The sequence below is a fragment of the Aptenodytes forsteri genome, unplaced genomic scaffold, assembly GCF_000699145.1.
Source record: "Aptenodytes forsteri isolate BGI_AS27 unplaced genomic scaffold, ASM69914v1 Scaffold105, whole genome shotgun sequence".
Classification (NCBI taxonomy): domain Eukaryota; kingdom Metazoa; phylum Chordata; class Aves; order Sphenisciformes; family Spheniscidae; genus Aptenodytes; species Aptenodytes forsteri.
The window spans coordinates 150,961-169,251 of record NW_008796112.1 but is presented as its reverse complement, the minus strand read 5'-3'; the positions used below and the strand labels follow the sequence as shown (position 1 = coordinate 169,251).

Below are 18,291 nucleotides of genomic sequence, written 5' to 3'. Positions count from 1 at the left end.
TTGGCAAGTTGTATTGACTATTATGAAAACTAAAAACCCAACAGATTTCAATCTAAGACTGCTTTTAAATCTGAAACCCTCCCCAAAAACCCGTACCAAACAAAATCCCCCAAACCTGACAGTATCACAATCCAAACAGTCATTAGCACTCAGTATGGACATTTTCAGATTTCGAGTCTCTCTAGGTTTTCCCTCATCTGTATGGTGTGCTAAGCGTTACCGTCTTTAGAAAATGTAAGGAAGCACAGTACTCTGAACTCAGGGAAACAAGACTTTGGAGATGAAGCAAATTTATTGTTCCAAGTGTTGAAGTTTGGGAGTATTTTAAATCAACAGCCACACACTATTGTAACATGGGGGTGTGTATATATATATATACACATACACACATATATATACACACACACGCACACCCCAGAGCCTTGTAGGTAACCCATGGTTTAGAAAATCAAAGATGCCCCCTGCATAAAGGGCAGGCAGAGAACAGCATCACTGAGGTACTAGTCCCATTTCTTTCAGGCAAATTACTGCATAGATATTCAAGGTTAAGGAGTTCTGACATTTTTCGGAACAGCTTTTACAGTATCATAAGATAACATAATGAAAATACATTGTATTTGAAACCAAAGAGCAGCATATTAGACATGCACTGGTAGAAACCATCCTGTGTGCAATTTGAGATGTTAGAAGTACCATACACAACTTGGATGTTAATCTAAAAGCGTACTAATTTAATTTCACTTCATTTTTTGTGGAAAAAGAGTCTCCACGGTCTTATTCATAAACATGGAATTCTCAACATTCAGCTGTGGTGGGTATAACACAAACATACACAGTCTTCATGTTCAGGTTCTTCATGGAGATGTCCTTTGTGATCTCTGAACCAAAAAAACAAGAGAGAAACAGCACACAGTTAGTGCTCTTGCTTACAAGTAAAACTATCAACACGCTTCCCCCACCCCCCCTTTACTCAAGACAGTTCCACTGGTTCAGTCAAAATGGGACGTGGACAGAAAGTGCTCAGCTCAAAATTCCCTCCTCTTAAAGCCCGGTGCATTAAAGGAAGGGTCACCACGCGTCAGGATTGCCACTGCGAGAGTTGAAGATGCTGTTGTAGGTTGCAAAGTAGAATTTTTTGAAAGCCTACATCAGCCCACAGCTCCCAGCCTCACATCCACACAGAATAATATCTAGTTCAGGAAATTATTTTGTAATGCAATGAAGTCAATATTAACAATACAACACAATGCACTGAAAACCGGAGTCCCTTATCACCGTTACGTAAGAATGGCCATACAGAGATCCATCTCCTCTAGTACCCCATCTCTGACAGAAGACAAAGCAATGTACGTGTGAAGGAGTGCAAGAACAAGAACATGCATACATTAACTTGAGTTCTATACATAAAGCAAGGATTGTACTAGTATCTGCTGAAAAACTAATGTTGCAATCTTGTCCAGTATGCCTAAAGAATTTCATACCATACCAGATCAATTCCTTAAGTCTTTTCATAGCTATGTGCACCTCGTTTGGAACTGTAATAGGATAAAGTCTCACCAGCAAACCTCTTTTAAGGATATAGCGTATTTCCAACAGGCTGATTCAGGGTTTATAATTATTTATGAAACAAACACAGAGTAATCGCACTTTGTGGCTGCAGAAAAAGTCACCTGCAAAGTTGGTAGGAACTGGAAATCTCTTCTACTCTTCTTGCCACCTTACAGCGCACTTTTCCCAAGAAGTTAGATGCTTGCTAGCTCAACGCTTCCCAGCACCCGTCAGCAGTAGCAAACTACCCCAGTAACAGAGCAGATTGTTGTGAATACTGGGAGGTGCAGCTTTGGAACAAAAGTAATTCAGAAAAAGTCACCTGCAAAGTTGGTAGGAACTGGAAATCTCTTCTACTCTTCTTGCCACCTTACAGCGCACTTTTCCCAAGAAGTTAGATGCTTGCTAGCTCAACGCTTCCCAGCACCCGTCAGCAGTAGCAAACTACCCCAGTAACAGAGCAGATTGTTGTGAATACTGGGAGGTGCAGCTTTGGAACAACAGTAATCTGAGTAACGAATATTCCAGAGGTCTCTTTACTAAGAAACTTCAAAGCGGAAACCCAAAGCAAAAGCATATCAGGGGGTGACGGTGTTACTCTGCACACTAGAATCCCTATAGACAACACAAGCAAGTAAAAGATGATTTTAAACGTTGGCACTAGTGTTAGCACAAGTGACAGATTAATAACATTCAGAACGGCTGGGTGTTTCTTCAGTAGAAACAATTTGGTAGTGTACTGCACTGTATCACAGGACTGACATCAGATATTCACGCTGCTCTAACTTGGGCTCACCTCCGTCTGACAGCGACCGAGGCACTGCCTGTGTGCTGGGGGGAGGCAAGCCTGAAGTGTATCCATGGAGATAACGTGAAAGCAGTTTACTTTTCAGTAACATGATGTCCAAGTGAAAACTGATTCTAGGAATGGCAGCAAGGAGTTTTGTTTCCATGTAACAGTGTACGCGCTCCTTCTAACGTTAAGGCCCCCATCTTTCTTTGAAAAATATGTCCTTTTTAGACTGAGCAGATATAGTCTGCATCGAAGTTTAAAAGCCACCTATTAATTAAAGAATCAAGAAGCCCTTATGGATCACGATGGTACTGTTTTTAAGGCATTCTCTTCCAGCGTCGTGCTCTGCTTTAAGCAGCTGAATACCCATCTACAGAGCTAGGAGAGCAGAGGTATAATCCGATTCAGCAATTAGGGCTTTATTCCCTCATTAACCTTCCTTCCCTCCCCCACTGAAAATGTTAACGTCAGTATGTAAAAAAGTTATTTTGCTCTGCAGAAGCAGCCAACCCAACGATGAACTTGGTCTCAAAGTCTTTTTTTAATTATTTATTTTTGAAATCCTGAAAAATTAGGAACTACATGAAGCTACTATTTTCAACAGTATTTTTTACTTTTAGAAATCGGAAGCTTGATTTATCAACAAAATGTAAGGACATCCACCTTTCTGTGCCAGTTCCTCCAAAGGAAGGCTTTGAAGTTAGCGCATTAAAAAGTATTGCCTTCATCCCGAATGCGACTCTGAATCAGCCACCTGTAACGCGTGTTTCACTCCACGAATAAGCGACACTCACCACTCTGACATTATTTATAGAATGTTTTTCCAATATTCCAAAGGTGGGTTAAAACCACATTTCTTTCTGAAAGGTTGGCAAGCTTTTGTGCAATAGGCAGCAGATGCCCAGCTGCCCGTACCTGACATTTACAAAAATAATGTTTTCAAAGCCGGTAACTCATTTTCTACCAAGTGATTTTTTTCTTTTAATAAAACAGGCATCAGCCTTCCAATTCATGGGTTATTTTCATCAAATGTTCAAATGGTTAACAGCAAATAACTTGGTATTTTTAGAATAAACCATTAAAAAAACCTACTCAAGAAACCGAACTTTTTTGTTTTGAAGGTAAGACCTTGAAATATATTGATGAAAAGATGAATAGGGGATTACAAAGTTGCAACAAGACACATAACCATTAACTGAACTCATGTTTTCCAGAGGCATCAAAATACTTGTTTTATATGCAGTGCTTATTGATCATATAAAGAGACCTGAAGATAAAGTACGACCATTTCAGTGTTTACACCACAAAAAATGTTATTAAGAGAGCTGCATGGTGAGAATTAAACCTGAGGAGCAGAAGCATAGCTATATGGCACAAGCATGCGTTAGCTACACAAACAAACCCCCAGGACCAAGTTCTCTACATTCTGAGTCTCAAAAAGACCAAATCACTTGTTTTAGCCTTTGAAGAGTCATCAGATCTGATCTTTCACATCATCATGAATTGTCACTTTATTTAAAGTTTAAATAGTTCTGGAGAATTCATACTGCGAATATGTTATAGCAATTTCCCTTTTAGGTAAAGGCATTTTAAAAATTCTTACTTAAATTGAGACTTAAAGGCTGTAAATTTCCCTGTTTTGTCACTTACTTCCCTCTTTCAAAGCTCAAAGTTTTCTACAATAGTTATTTTAGTATCTTAACGAAGTCATGTGCTGCTGTGAACCCGTTTGCCCTGTAACAATGATAGAAACCAAAAAAAGACAGACTTATAACATCAATTGCTCCTGAATGGCTAAATTCCTAGTCGGCAAGGTTGCGCTCATAAACACATTTTTTGTTTATGCAGATGAAGTGTGGTTGATATACTTGGTTCTTACACCTTGTGCTGTTGCTAAACACTACAGTCTCCAGTTCTCTCTGTTTGTTAGCACCATTCAGCACGTTATTTTTAGCATTAGCTCGAACTATCACTGGAAAGTCTCATCAACATTTGAGTTCCATTTTACTTACAAAAATGGCTTTTGAATAAAGAGAGCTCAGGTCATGTGAAATTAAAAAAAAAACCCCACTCCAAAATCCACACAAAAGAACCCACACCTTACTTGCTCTGATTCTAATCTCTCTTACTTGAATCCCTTCAACCCAGGTGGATAGCTAAGTGACCCCAGTTTTAGCCAGCTACGCTAGAGCGCTGCACTCCTCCTCCCCTCATCAGCCGACAGGCACCTCCCGAGGACGTCATCCCATCCTAGGGTTAGATAACTGGGTTAAACAAGGTGTCTGACTTCGGGACAGGTAACCTTAATTTACCACGTTAGGCTAAGTGTCACATATCCTTCCCAAAGCGCCTGTAAATCATGCCATTATGATAAACCGGAGACAGAATCCTTTACATTGTTTCATTCGAAGAGTTGAATTTTCCTGAATACACAGAAACATCTGGGGTTTTTACCACGTAGTTTCCAATCCATTCTTCCTGTCAAATAAAGCCCCAAATCGTTCTCAGGTCCAGCTTTTTAGCACTACAGGTGGCTACATATTTAGTCTTATCTTACTCATGAATCAGAAATTTTTGTTTCTAAGCCTCACCATCTGTCTGTGGTTTTGGAAGATTCTTTAACATTTCAGACACGCGACTATGTGATGAAGCTTCCTACTTCCCAGGTATTCTGAATGAATCGCAGCTGCCACACCCTACTGAGTCTGACCTACTCACACAACTCTAAAATAGATCCCATATGCTTTTCCACCCACTGCCATTCTCCAAAAGGAAGGAAAAAAAATCTGCAACAATATGAATGTTACGGGAACAATTTGAACAGGTTCTTAAAATATTCACACTTCAGACTCACTCACTTCTCGGAGGAGATTCACTCTCTCTGCTTAGTCACAGCAGCACGTAACTACCATCTACGTTGCTGACTGACCTTTCTATTCCAAAAGGACGACACTTTTACAGAACTTGTCTTGGCCATTTCATGAAGGGAATGCATTAGAGCTTTGAATTTCTAAATGTATATGTGTGCTTAAAGGATTTTATTAAATAAATATTGAATTACTGGGCAAAACTAGAAACCAATGTGTAAATAGTACTCGTTTAGTAATTAAACTAGATTTCAGGCTACATTAGCTGCTCCTCAGCAAAAACTTCCCTGTATCCTTGGACAAGCAAACCAAAAGTTTGTGCTTACCCTGAGTTTGCGCTTCATCCAGGAACAATTTTAGCCTCCTGCTTCTGAGCCCAAAAACTTTTGCCGTTTCATGTAGAAGACCTTGGTACGTTAATCCATTCTGACCAACAGGGTTTTCCATTAGAAGAGTTCCCACTGTTCCTTTCTGACATTCTGAACAAGATAAACGGATGAATCACTATTGGTGAGGAATGATACTATTTCATTTATCTTGGTAAATTGAAATTTAGGATTTCTTCTTCCATTTCACCTCAATTTCTTCATAGTGCTGAGTAATTACCAATACTGACCTACTTACAGATAAAATATGTCACTAAATAAGTTCATGAATTATAGAATCAGAAATATAAGTGATTATTAACAGTTTGACAAACAAAAGAAAACTTTGCAGAATTCTTCACATGGGTCAACAGGATAACCTAGAGACTGGGAAACAGGAACTATTTCAACAGGACACACCAACCACTAAGAAATACAGAAACTCACAAAGCACCTTCTGGTGATCAAATCCCCAGTTAAAAAAACCCACATTTTTGGCCCAAGTAGGTTCCCAGTAGTGTCAGTAAGATTCTACAGGGACAGTCCAGAAAGGACTCATAGCAGGGTAGACATTAAGAGCAAGTTACTAACAACATAGCTGCTCCAACGTGAGGTTTCAGAGTAGAAGTTACAAGATTAGCAGCTGTGAAACAGAATTACATACACATTACATACACTCCAGATCAGATTAATAATACAATTCGTTTGGCTTTTGAATAGCACTAAGAAATGTTTCACAGGCCATTTACAATGTCTTGGTAAAGAGCTGGCTCCTTCATTTTCCCTCAGTTTTAGACTCAGCCTTTTAAAATAAGCTGCACAGGTGAGCTGATGGTCAGAAATAGGAAAACAATGCTGAAGGGCTCATGTTTAAATGCTGTCCCTTATCTCAAACTGGTTCTCCTTTTTCTTGTGTGAAAAGTGGGAGAAAAGCTAAATGTAAACATTGTGTTTATTAGAAAGCAAATGCTAGGAACAAATAAACACAATCACCATCTACCAATGAAAACATAAGTACTTCTCTTCACCAGTGAGCAATGGTGTCCAGAACTTGTGTCACAAAAAGCTCAGCCTGTAAGTGAGGAGAGATCAGTATCCTACATACCTTGTGGTTTTGCGTTCATTAACTGCAAGTTGATATACTGGCAGAGCAGAGCATCAGGAGAGCTGATCAGAGCAGGTGCCGACCCTGCTGTCACATGTAGAGTCCTTCCGCTGAGACTAAGCAAGTCAGTTTTGTTTATCAGTTCTGAAAAAGAAAATGAGAGCAGTCGGGCCATTACAGGGAAGCTGCGGTCCAGCTCTCACTCCATTAGCTGACGATGAGTCTTTAACTACTGACTCCACTGTGGAAGCGTTTCCCTCTTCGCAATTCCTTCCTCAAGAAAGAGCATTTCTCCATTTTGAAGAACAGATTTTGTGCAGAAATATTTTGTTTTGTTAATAGAGTACTTCATCTGCTGCGGAAATTAGCTCCTACGTTAACATTTCTTATGCACATAAATATACAACATGATTACTTATGCAATAAAAATAGTTAAGTAACTTGAAACAAGCAAGAAATTATGCACTTAAGCCGGCCACTTCTATCTCGTTAAGTTAAGACCTATGATCTTTGCCTGCACCCTGACTTCCCTAGCTGAGGCAGCACTGGATATGTGTCACTATGCAACATCAGGACATTTCCCTCATTAAACTCCAGATGATGATAAATGTAAAATCAGTGGCTGGTTAGCTCATGAACAATGCCCTCTGCACTAATATTTGTGTTTAATATCAACAACAGCTGATGATTCAGCAGATGACTCCAGCCATGCATATTTAGAAAATGGTGGAAGATCAGACCCAAAATAGGACCTATGTCTCAGAGGATTTTAGGAGTAATACCAGCACCCCGGAAGCACTCAGATGAGAAGCTCGTGAGGTTTCTGTAATACAAATGAAATACGTGGGGCTGCATTCTGCACTACCTACACGAGCCTGTACCACAGAGGTAAAAAAAAAAACCTGCTGATAGCCATAATGTTAAGGATACAGAGAAATAACATCACTGCCTGCTACGAAGCTTTTGCAGCTACAAAAGAACTCCAAAGACCAAATCCAGGAAGAACTAATAAATGTAATTTCTTCTAAGAATTGTGCGTTGCCTGTACATACGGAACAGGCACATCTGTCATCTCTTTCCAACAGGTTTTCATTCCATATCAACCCTATTCGCATGTCACGGAGCCTAAGCTTTACACAGCTTATTTTCCATCAGTTCATCTGAATGAATTTCAAAGGGGCAGAAGTGGCACTCCTTTTTCCCAGGATGTTTATAAACTTAAAAATGAAAACAAAAACCAACCTGTACATACGGAACAGGCACATCTGTCATCTCTTTCCAACAGGTTTTCATTCCATATCAACCCTATTCGCATGTCACGGAGCCTAAGCTTTACACAGCTTATTTTCCATCAGTTCATCTGAATGAATTTCAAAGGGGCAGAAGTGGCACTCCTTTTTCCCAGGATGTTTATAAACTTAAAAATGAAAACAAAAACCAAAAAAACCCAACACCAAACCAAACAAAAAAACCCCAAAAAACCCAAAACAAAACCCCCCAAAAGGTGGAAAGAATCACAGGCTGAAGACTATGGCTTATTTTGACATGTAGAAAACATAAAAAACCCCAAAAAACCCAAAACAAAACCCCCCAAAAGGTGGAAGGGAAATCACAGGCTACAAGCTCTCAAAATTTTGCCAACTGCCACAGAACATCAAAGCGCGATGCACTGTGGAAGGCTTACGAGACTGCCCTGAGGAAGGATGAAGACCTCAGACTGCATCTAAGATTCTAAAATGCTGTATTTTAAAAATCAACTTTTTTATATATATAGCTTTAAAGAAAAAGGCAAAACTTCATTGCTGCTTCTAGAATTCAGTTTTCAAGAATGAAGGTTTTACGATGATGGTGGCCATCCACCAGCCACCCAAACGCTTCTTTGGTATGTTTGAGGCGCAAGGCACACGCTGAAGCACAGCAGGGGGCTTTGCGTTTGGTTTTACTTACAGGAAAGCAAGAAAATAACTAAATTAACAAGTGGAGAGGAATTAACAAGATTTCATCATATGGAAAGGGAGTCAACAGCAGGTTTTTCCTGGCGTAACCCTAAAGCAGCGTCGCTTGCCATTTACGTACAAGTCATGGGTAGGAGACAGCAGTAGTGAGCAAGGTGCTTTACAGAGCAAGAAACACACGGCTCAGGTAACTTCGAGTTTGACATTACCAGTTGCCAGGATCTGTGCAGATCTACGCAGGGCAACAGGGCATGGGCTACAGTAATGGTGATCTGCGTATTTAACAAGCCTAGCATTTTGCATTCCAGGACCGCTGACATTTTCCCAAGGAAGAGCTCATGTACAGCGCTGTCAATGGAGTCAGTTCATATAACCCTCTCTTAAGAGCAAGAAAAAGAAGAAAGTGGCTCATTTTTTCATATGTAACAATACACTTGAAAACAAGCAGATATTACAAGTGCTCATCAATATTAAAATCACTTTTAAAGTCAGTTCTCCCTGCAGCTGAGATTTAAGTGGCAATGCTCTCTTAAGGTGCCTTACAGCCTCATGGCCTTTTAAAAATTAAAGATTAAAAAAAAAATCTTTTTCTACTCTTGTTCAGAAAACAGTGCTAGGAATAGAATTAGAAAAAAAATTAGCAATCTGAAAATCATAAAGATGAAATAAGACATGGACTAAGAAGCTTGTAGGGGGATTTTTGCCTCACCTTCCCTCCCCTCCCTTTAAGCCCTACATGATTTACAGCTTCATTTATTCCCATAAAGACAAACAAATTGAATTTTTTTTTAAATCAGTCTTTTTCAATATGGCCTGCTTCCATGAAAGCCGAGTGCAAGTCAAAAAGCATTCCCAGTAAGAAGTTTAGAAAGTTTTCAGCTATCTAGAGCAAAAAGAAAGTCACAGACAACTGTTCTTACCATCTGACTTGAGCCCAGCCTCTTTCCTTGAAATGATTAATTTTTTTTTAATGTAAAGAGAGACAAATTGTATTCTCAGTTTCTGAAGGTCAGTACAAATCCCAGAGCTTTGCTCAGTGTTTGTGCAGTTACTCAAAATACATGAGTACACTGTTGGGGAGGAAATGTTTATCCCATTATTTTGATGTTGCACATGACGTATTTTAGCCTGCCTTAATACAAGAATTGCCTGATCTTGTGCCATTACGCAACCTTAAGTAAATCTTCATTACAATTAGAAAACAAGATAATAAATTACTGCAAGTAAAGTGGACAGCCCTAAAAACCACAGGAAGGAAAATGAGGAGCCAGAAATATGGTTGTACTGGGTCACAATTTTATTAACACACATGGGAACAATTCAGCAACAATTTGTCGGGAGTGCGCGACCTTTCTTTGCAATTCCTCTCAGAGAGCGCGGCTGGTACCAACCCCCTGCCTGACCTAAAGAGACCCTGGAATCACCATTAGGCCTCACCTAACACTACCCGTGCGAAGGTTGGGCAGATAAGGCAAAGGGATTGTATCCAAATCAAACATCAGGAATTTCGGTTCTATTCTCTAACATCTTTAAGAGCTATTTTCTTTGTACATGCCTTCAACCCTGACTCCTCAGGGAGCCGTACCTTCTGCTGATCAATACTTAATTCAAGATCTCTGCCAAACTGCAACAAAAGTGAATTTGATAATCTGATCTTTCCAAGGGAATTTTCATGTTGTTAATAAGTGGGCAGGGGAAAAAAAAAAAGAACCCGCTCTGCCCAAACCACTTACAAAGAGTGAAAGCTTAAAATCAGCACACAGAGATGGAAAGTCCCAAAGTGATACCTACACAGCAAAAGCAACATGGAAAGGAAAGAAAGCAAGCTTTGTAACTACTGCAGAAAAGAACCTTTGAGGAAGAGGGAAGGTTTAGATTTTCTTTACCGCTTCCTTTAGGAATTCAGCATTAGTAGATTGGTGCTGCATCCTTTTGTCCTGTTACAAAAAGCAAAGTTTGGCAAAACCCAAACTGCTTATAATCCTAATGAGATGAGAGTTTCCCAATCCTTCTTGGCCTTTTGCAGGTCACCTCTTAATAATCATACTGAATGAATTGTAATAATTGTACGGTAGCGAATTGTACTAGTACATACCCACCTCTGTAGGCACATACCACACTGCTATGAAGTATATCACTAATATTTGGAAAATTATTTCAAGGAAAACTATTTCCTCCTTTAAAACATAAGTGAAACTTGAGGAAGATACTGAGGGATCCAGAATTTCCTATAAATCATCTGCAACTGAAAGCAGAGAACAATCATTTTGTATGATAGAACTATTCAGTTCAGCTGAGCACAACTTGGAAAGAGGTTTTATCACAGTAAGGTAAGTGCATCTCATCTGGTATGAAAAACCCCAAAACATTCTTCTAGAAATACTTTCAGGAAAAGACAAGTAAGAAAACTAGAGATCGAGATGTAAACGGTGACATCACAGACTCGAGTAAGACTATTCCCCTTCTGACGTCACAGGTTAAGACACGAACTGGTGATCCTTAGCAGTCCTACGGTCACCCCTAAACAGCCTTCCACAAGAGCCAATTAAAGTATCTCCCTCTTAGATGTTGCTTCAGTAATATTTCTATGAAAACACACTAGCAAAAGTTTCTGTAGCCGTCCCATTACCAATTACCATTAAAATGTATTTTATCATTTCTGTGTCACTCTTTTAGACTTCATGTGAAGGGCGTGGAAACAGACAAAAGTTTGAACTTCAAGATGTGCCTGTACACAACCCTGAGAACATACAAAGAGCTTACTATTACTGTTCAAACATCTCTGAAGTCGTATCACGGCACGGCCACCGCAAGTCCTCTACTTTCTGTATTCATTCACTGAAGTGTTTGGTTACTAGTGTAACCTTGTCCTCAGCGTGCCGATTTTTAAGTTGTAACTTTTCCTGATGTACTGAAATATTATACGTAATGTAATAATAAAACAGCATCTTCGTCTCAGGGGAGAGAATGCCAGTTTTCTGGCAGGGCCTCAGTCACTAATTGTAACATCTTTCATAATGTTTTTCTTCTCTGTTTCAGCTATATTATCTTTGTAATAAACAAAACTATGACATAGTCTGTAACTCTCTACATGATCCATAGATGGTATTTTTCGTTCTCATGCCCTAACGGAGGCCAAGTTCAAGCTGCAAAAATATTCCATAGGTTTTTCTAAAAAGAAGAAATGCAGAGATCCTCAAGTTTCTCTAGGGTGAAAAAGCAACATTTTTTTTTTTCCCCCTCTACAGACAGCAGTTTGCATTCAGTTTAAATTCTCACCCTGCCTACTGAGGCATTAGGGAAGAAAAAGCAGGCAAAAGCTGATGGCAGCCTGCCATCAATATATAGCATAGCCTGGACCCGATGGAAACGCCTTCCGAAATAAATCAGACTTTGTCCTGATGAGAACTGCAATGGAAATAAGATAACAGAAGAGATGAGCATCATTTAGCAGCAGCTTTTGGAAACCTTTTGATGTGACTATAAACACAGTCTCATAAGCTAAGTACTATAAAATAGAATATTTCCTTATGCATTTGCTTGTCAATTTTGTATATATATAGAAAAATTATACAGTAAATAACTCCTAGCTGCTGCTAGAAAGACTTTCAATTTTCCTTGTCATACTCCATTTACCTGTTTTTCCATTAAAAACTGTCAGTTTTGAATTTTTAAGACCAAAAATGCAGGAGACAGCATCTACAAGTCCAGTGAAGTTCAACGTATTATCTCCTTTTGGATTTTCCAGCAGCAACACACCATCTAAAACCAAAATTAAGAAATTAAAATGCAGTTTGGAAGCAACATCCAAATGTCAGTGATTTTCTAATGACTTCCAGGGAGTGTTCTAAGCTAAGTTCAAAGTGGCAACACTTGCACCTTCCAGAAATTTTATTAGTAAGAAAGGGAAAGAGGAAAGAAAACAGGAAAACCAGCTCAAGCGTACCTTAGATTTACCATATGGAAGTTATATTTGTTTTTATTAGCAAAGCAGTCAATTTTTTATGTCACCGAATTATAATCCAGTATTGTATTGATTGAAAACTGATGGACTGTGTGCCCTCTGAGGTGTTCACCAGCTTACATAGTTACGTTCATTATTATTCAGTAAGTGGCTTTGTAACCATGTTAAACAAGGCACACTTACTTTGACACATAAACTGTCAACACACGTAGGAAAAGTAATTCCAGAGAGCGCATTTAGTTTTCTCTCCTTTTACTGTATTAACTCAACCTTGTAACACTTTAAAAAATATCACTGCCCTCGTCTTTTCATTATCCATTATTCATTATCATTATATTCTCTAGTTTTAAAGTATTCTTTTCAGCTCTATACTTAATACCTCAGTTTTTCAAAAACAGTATCTCCTCCACAGAGACGCATCACCTACATTTACAGTACTACATCAAGAATCAAAAATTCTCAAGGTGCACGCTCTGAGCATGGGTGAATGTACACACACAAATATAGAGCGTGTACGCCTCCATATAGATACTCACATGCAAACTCTTCTGCAGAATATAAATAATTCATGTGCACACCCGCGTATTTACTTCAGGTCCACATCAGAAGACATCATGGACAACATGTGGTTTTGCTTTTAATAAACTTATTTTCAAGAATTCTTTAAAGCTACTATCGGAAGGGAGTTTGCACCATCTTTCAAACAAATTCGTGGCTCCAACATTCATCACACCGTCTTCCAAACAATCTTTTAACGCCACCACTGACAAGTCAAACCTGGTACATTCCTACCTTGCTCTGTCCCATTAACACAAACTCTGAGGTTGACGTAGGCGCAGGCTGGACCAACACACTGACACAAACCATCTCTGATGAGTGTAATTTCTAGCTCTGATCCCTTCAGCTGAAGGAAGAGGAATATTATGATTATCGTTTGACTATCGTTTTGTTAAACAAACACAACAAAATATTTTTCTTAAATAAACAACATTAAGATCTTGTCTTATGATACTAAACATGACTTACAATAAAATAGCAACTTTTGCCACACCTTCCTTCAGAGACAGAGCGCTTCAAATATTAATTTGTCTTTAATAGATGTTAAAGATATAGCAGCATTTAACACATAAGAAAAACAGAGAGGAATAAACAGCCTGGTTTTCACAAGTGATGAGCAGTGATGACAGTCTCCCAAAATACAATCCAAAAGTGAATACACTTAAGGGAGAAAGACTCTTCCAGAGGTAATTCAGAGTATCCAAAGACAGGAGCCTGCTCTCAGTCGCTGCCTGGAGAAGCCTTCATCTGTCTCCAAGGGGCTGCCGAGAACAGCTGGGGTAGCAGCTGCCTCACTATCAAGTCAGCCTTGGTGAGTATCTCCCCATTAGCAATTAGGGAACCAATTAAGACTTCAAACACCCCAACAAGAAATGGAGCAAGTGTCTTCCTTTGCAAGTGAGACAGACAGGATGAAGAGACTTGACAAACCGTAGCAATACTACAGAAACAGACATTTTGTAGAGGCCTTAAACCACAGCTTCAAGACTGTGCTTTTTCCAAGCATGGGTCTTTCCCTGAGCTAAGTACAGGCTGGAATTACTCCTGCACTTAGACCAGTTTTCATGAGAATCACACTCCAAAAGATCTACTAATTACAATTTGTAATTAAACAAATATCATACAGAAATCAGTTAGATGAACAACTGATACTAAGTGGCCATTTCAGCCAAATTTTTTGTAAATTTAGAGACGGTCTTTGTTACGAGTCACAGTCCAAAGGGTGACCAGCTCAAACTTGGAAGTGCCACTCCTTGCTGAGCTCCTACTACAAACTAGGGAGCAGCAAATCTCATTTTGTGTTTACCCAATTCTACCAGCAATTAAAAATTCATTTTTCAAGTAGCTGCTTTTCCTTCCCAGTATTTTCTGAGCAACTGCCGATTTTTATTGTTGTCTCTCAGAGCAAGTCTTTGGGAGAAGAGTTCATAATTAAAGCCTTGTATCAAAAATTGATCCAGGATAATTTCACAGAAATAATGATCCTGAGCGTAATCAAAACACTTGTAGAAAAGACAGACTGCATTTCATTTTTGTCCCAGTCTTCACATATTCAACATCATGCAGACCTGTTACTCCTTTTAACATCTTCCAGAAATTTGGTGCAATGATCCTGTCACAGCTGACTTACGAATTCACATGTGGAATTACACACTTCATTCTTTTAACTTGCACCTGCTTTTGTATCTCAAAAATCTATATAATCGTCTATATAATCAGCACTGTAAAGCATTTTCCACGTCAATACTGCTTGTCAACCCCCACCAACAGAAGACAGTTGATGCATAATTCAATTTGAATTCACATCTTCATAGTCTTTATGCCTGAAACTGCTAGTGCAAAATGCAATCCAGTTATGACTAATAAAGACGGCTAACCATAGCCACGTCTGCTGCACCAAACTACAAATTCATTGCACACAGCTGCAGCTATCCTCAGCCCTCCACAAAGGGCCAAACTTCTACACTGAAAGGATTTCTAAAGAAGGGCATTTTCATTTCAGGTATTTTTATTCACTGCTCGTAATGTGACAAGCTAGTTGCAGCAGAACACTGAGTACAGAGTCAAACATCTGCCCTAAGCAATCCATCTCCGCAGTCCCAGGAAGCGCAACTACCAAGGAAGACTTTACAGTTGCACTAAAATCTCAGTCATCTCAGTCATCTGTTTCTCTCTGCAACCTCTATTTTAAAGTCTAAGTATGTGACGAACAATTCCGAGGCACAGCAAGTCTGTAAACACAGTAACCACCTAAATGTGCAGAAGGCAACCCACGCGGCAAAGACGACAGATTAACTCCGTAGGGAGGTACTTTGTAGTGATTGAGACTCCTTAAAGTAAAATAATAACAAACAACTCTGCATTTACTCACAAAGTTTTTCTTTGCCTCTGTTTACCACACATAAACTGTGTAGCTTTGGTACACAGAACTTGCAATAACTCCCTGCTAATGTTTGTGTTTGACAAAACCTCCACGCCCAAGATTTTAAGCTGACAGGCACTCTCAGCTCTATGACCATTACAAGATCATTACATTTCTATAAACTTTAGTCATCAATTGCAACAGCCACACAGAACTGTATCATACATAGTCTTAGTTCAGCTGTAATTTTTTAGGTTTACGCAGTCTGAAATCCAACATTTGTGCAAACGCATAGCCACAAACCTCCTCTCTCCGGTTTACATACTAGTTCATCACTTCCAAAACTGAACGGATGTCTGTTTTTTGCTGACATCCAGACAACAACTATCAATTGTATCCATAATAACCAGCACCTTCTGTCAGGGCAAGATTTCATCTTTACGTAGACAGTGTTATTTAAAACTAATCCAATAGACTCACCTTTCAGCATTCCACAATGTTTTTTTCACTAGAATCTGCTAAATTAAGATTTAGAAAACAGAAAAATAAGAGGGGGGGGAACCACACTTGCACAGGCACGAGAGCTTTCACGGAAAGACACAGCGACCAACATTAAAGCTCATGTACTAGGCAATTTCAGAGGCAGGCATTCAGACAAGTGTTTCCCAGCACTATACATTTTTTTCCAGCTGCTTTTACATTCTAATTCATTTTTTAATGTTGACTAAACATCACACTGTCCATCAGCAGTATCCCAATCAAGTAAGTACCTAGAAAAAACAGCAACATATTTTCACCGATTTCTCAACCATAATATTCTCCACTTTTACGTAGTGTTTTTCCCCTATATTTGTCACTAGATTAAACTAATAGTTTTGAAAAAGGCCAAACAGAGCTTTGTTTCAAATCTGTACAACTTAGAAGTGCAATTAATAAGTATAAAACATTTCCTTACGCATACTGTTATTAAGATGGATAAAACATGTGCTTTCCTTTCAGCTATTCTCGGACCTCCAAGCCATTCTGTAAATCAAGTTTTAAGTCTGATATATCATAAGTTCTTGTCTTTCTGGTCTAGCATGACATTTAGATTGAAGAATATTTCATCCAAAATTCTGCTAGGAATGCCTTTTGAATATAGTAAGTTTGAATAAAACCACGGCAAAAGCATTCTCAAAACATGTCAGGAGAAACAGTAAAAGAAAACAAAGGAAATAGTTCGAATCTGCTGCTGAAAGAATAAGCCAATCTGTGAAACAGCATTGTTAGAAAAGACTGAACTTCAGCAACACGGGGGAGGAAAACCAAGCATCTTCAAACATTAGTAACTGAAGCTGGTCTTAAGCCAAAAGGCAAAATTTAGCCTCAAAGGAGAACATTTCTAATACAAAAGCATATTAACGTAAAGAAATCAGAGCAACAATATTTTTGCTGTCTAAACAATGCACAAATAACTGTGTGTATTAAGCTTACATAAACAACTACCTAAGATACTTATTTTGGTACCCAAGCAGCTTCATTTTCAAAAATACTACACATACAGAGCCCAACTATTTTCGTTTTTAAACCAAAAAGACTAATATGGAAGTTTATAAATACAAAGCAATGTCCACTATATCCCACAAATAAATATTAACATACAATTTTTCTGTGACTGAAGCACTTTGTTCAGTTAAAAGCAGATAACAAAATGAACTATGTAGTTAATGCTTTTTCCTTCTTACTTGGGTTGTTTCCTGGATGAGAACTTCTTTTGAGGTAGGCACCGGGTAAGGCTTCAGGGCAGCCTTTATTGTTCCAAAAATGAAGTCCGTATGTTCCTTAATAACAGTATCCAGATAGTCACCTTCTGGGTGTGATCTGTAGTACACTGTAATCTCATCTGTAGGAACCAGATTGCGCTGTAGGACACACCAAATACACTATTAATGACAGCAAGATGACTTTCACAAACTAAAAGAAGGATACTTGTTAAGTTAAAGAAAAACATATTTACCAGACATTTGTTAAAAGTTTCCACAAAAGATTTAGAATGAAACTATTCTTCTGTCAGAAGGGCAAGAAAGAGGCTTGAAACATGGTGAGTTTTTCTTCAAAAGATAATGACCAAATAGTGTACCTTACTCAAAACGTCTGGCTTCCAAATTCATTTCTCCCCTTAGTGAACTGAAAGCCTACCAAATTTATTAAAAAGCTTTTCTTGATGTATGAGAATTTTACTAGCGTTTATACATCCTGTTAGCCTGAAATTAAACCCTCGGCTCTTTATTGAACAATTGCTCAATCAGTGACATTTTCTTAATGCCCAACAGTTTCCGAGTCATTTTGGGACTGTTTTGGAAGGTGGTGACCGGGCTTTTAAATTTTCACACTAGTTCTGCCACATCTCACATACTAACGTTAACTTCAGAAAAAGAGCAATTAATTTGAATGGTACGCTTATTAAAGCTGAATTAGGGCAAAATTCTGCCTCAGTAAGAAAATGGTTTCTAGGAAAAAAAATAGCAGCACCAAGGAAACTTTATTTCTGAAGTCTGCTAAAAATGACTGCCCTAATGCCAGTAATAGTTACTGTGGATCCGGAATCTGTGGGGTTTATTACGTGTACACTTTTATAACAGGAGTGGGAATGAAAGAATGACAGAATAAATGCACATTAGCATCATGATAATCATTAGACAAGACTAAGTATTTTGATATTCATTTAAGTGAAAGTAAATTATGACCTTACGTCCTTACAGAAATAAATTTAAATCATCCAGTACCTTATGAGA

The 18,291-nt window shown here is 38.7% G+C and overlaps 1 protein-coding gene across 1 annotated transcript in view; it reads right to left on the bottom strand.

Annotated features, from left to right (window-relative positions):
- Positions 1-261: 261 nt before the first annotated feature.
- IARS (isoleucyl-tRNA synthetase) overlaps positions 262-18,291 on the bottom strand; it is a 113,340-nt gene continuing 95,310 nt past the window's right edge. The window contains exons 29-34 of the mRNA XM_009287042.2: positions 17,242-17,418; positions 13,390-13,501; positions 12,270-12,395; positions 6,679-6,822; positions 5,535-5,687; positions 262-878 (exon numbers count right to left, since the gene is read on the bottom strand). Of these exons, the coding sequence (XP_009285317.1) occupies positions 796-878; positions 5,535-5,687; positions 6,679-6,822; positions 12,270-12,395; positions 13,390-13,501; positions 17,242-17,418 (795 nt within the window). The 3' untranslated portion in view covers positions 262-795. The remainder of the gene's footprint in view (positions 879-5,534; positions 5,688-6,678; positions 6,823-12,269; positions 12,396-13,389; positions 13,502-17,241; positions 17,419-18,291) is intronic.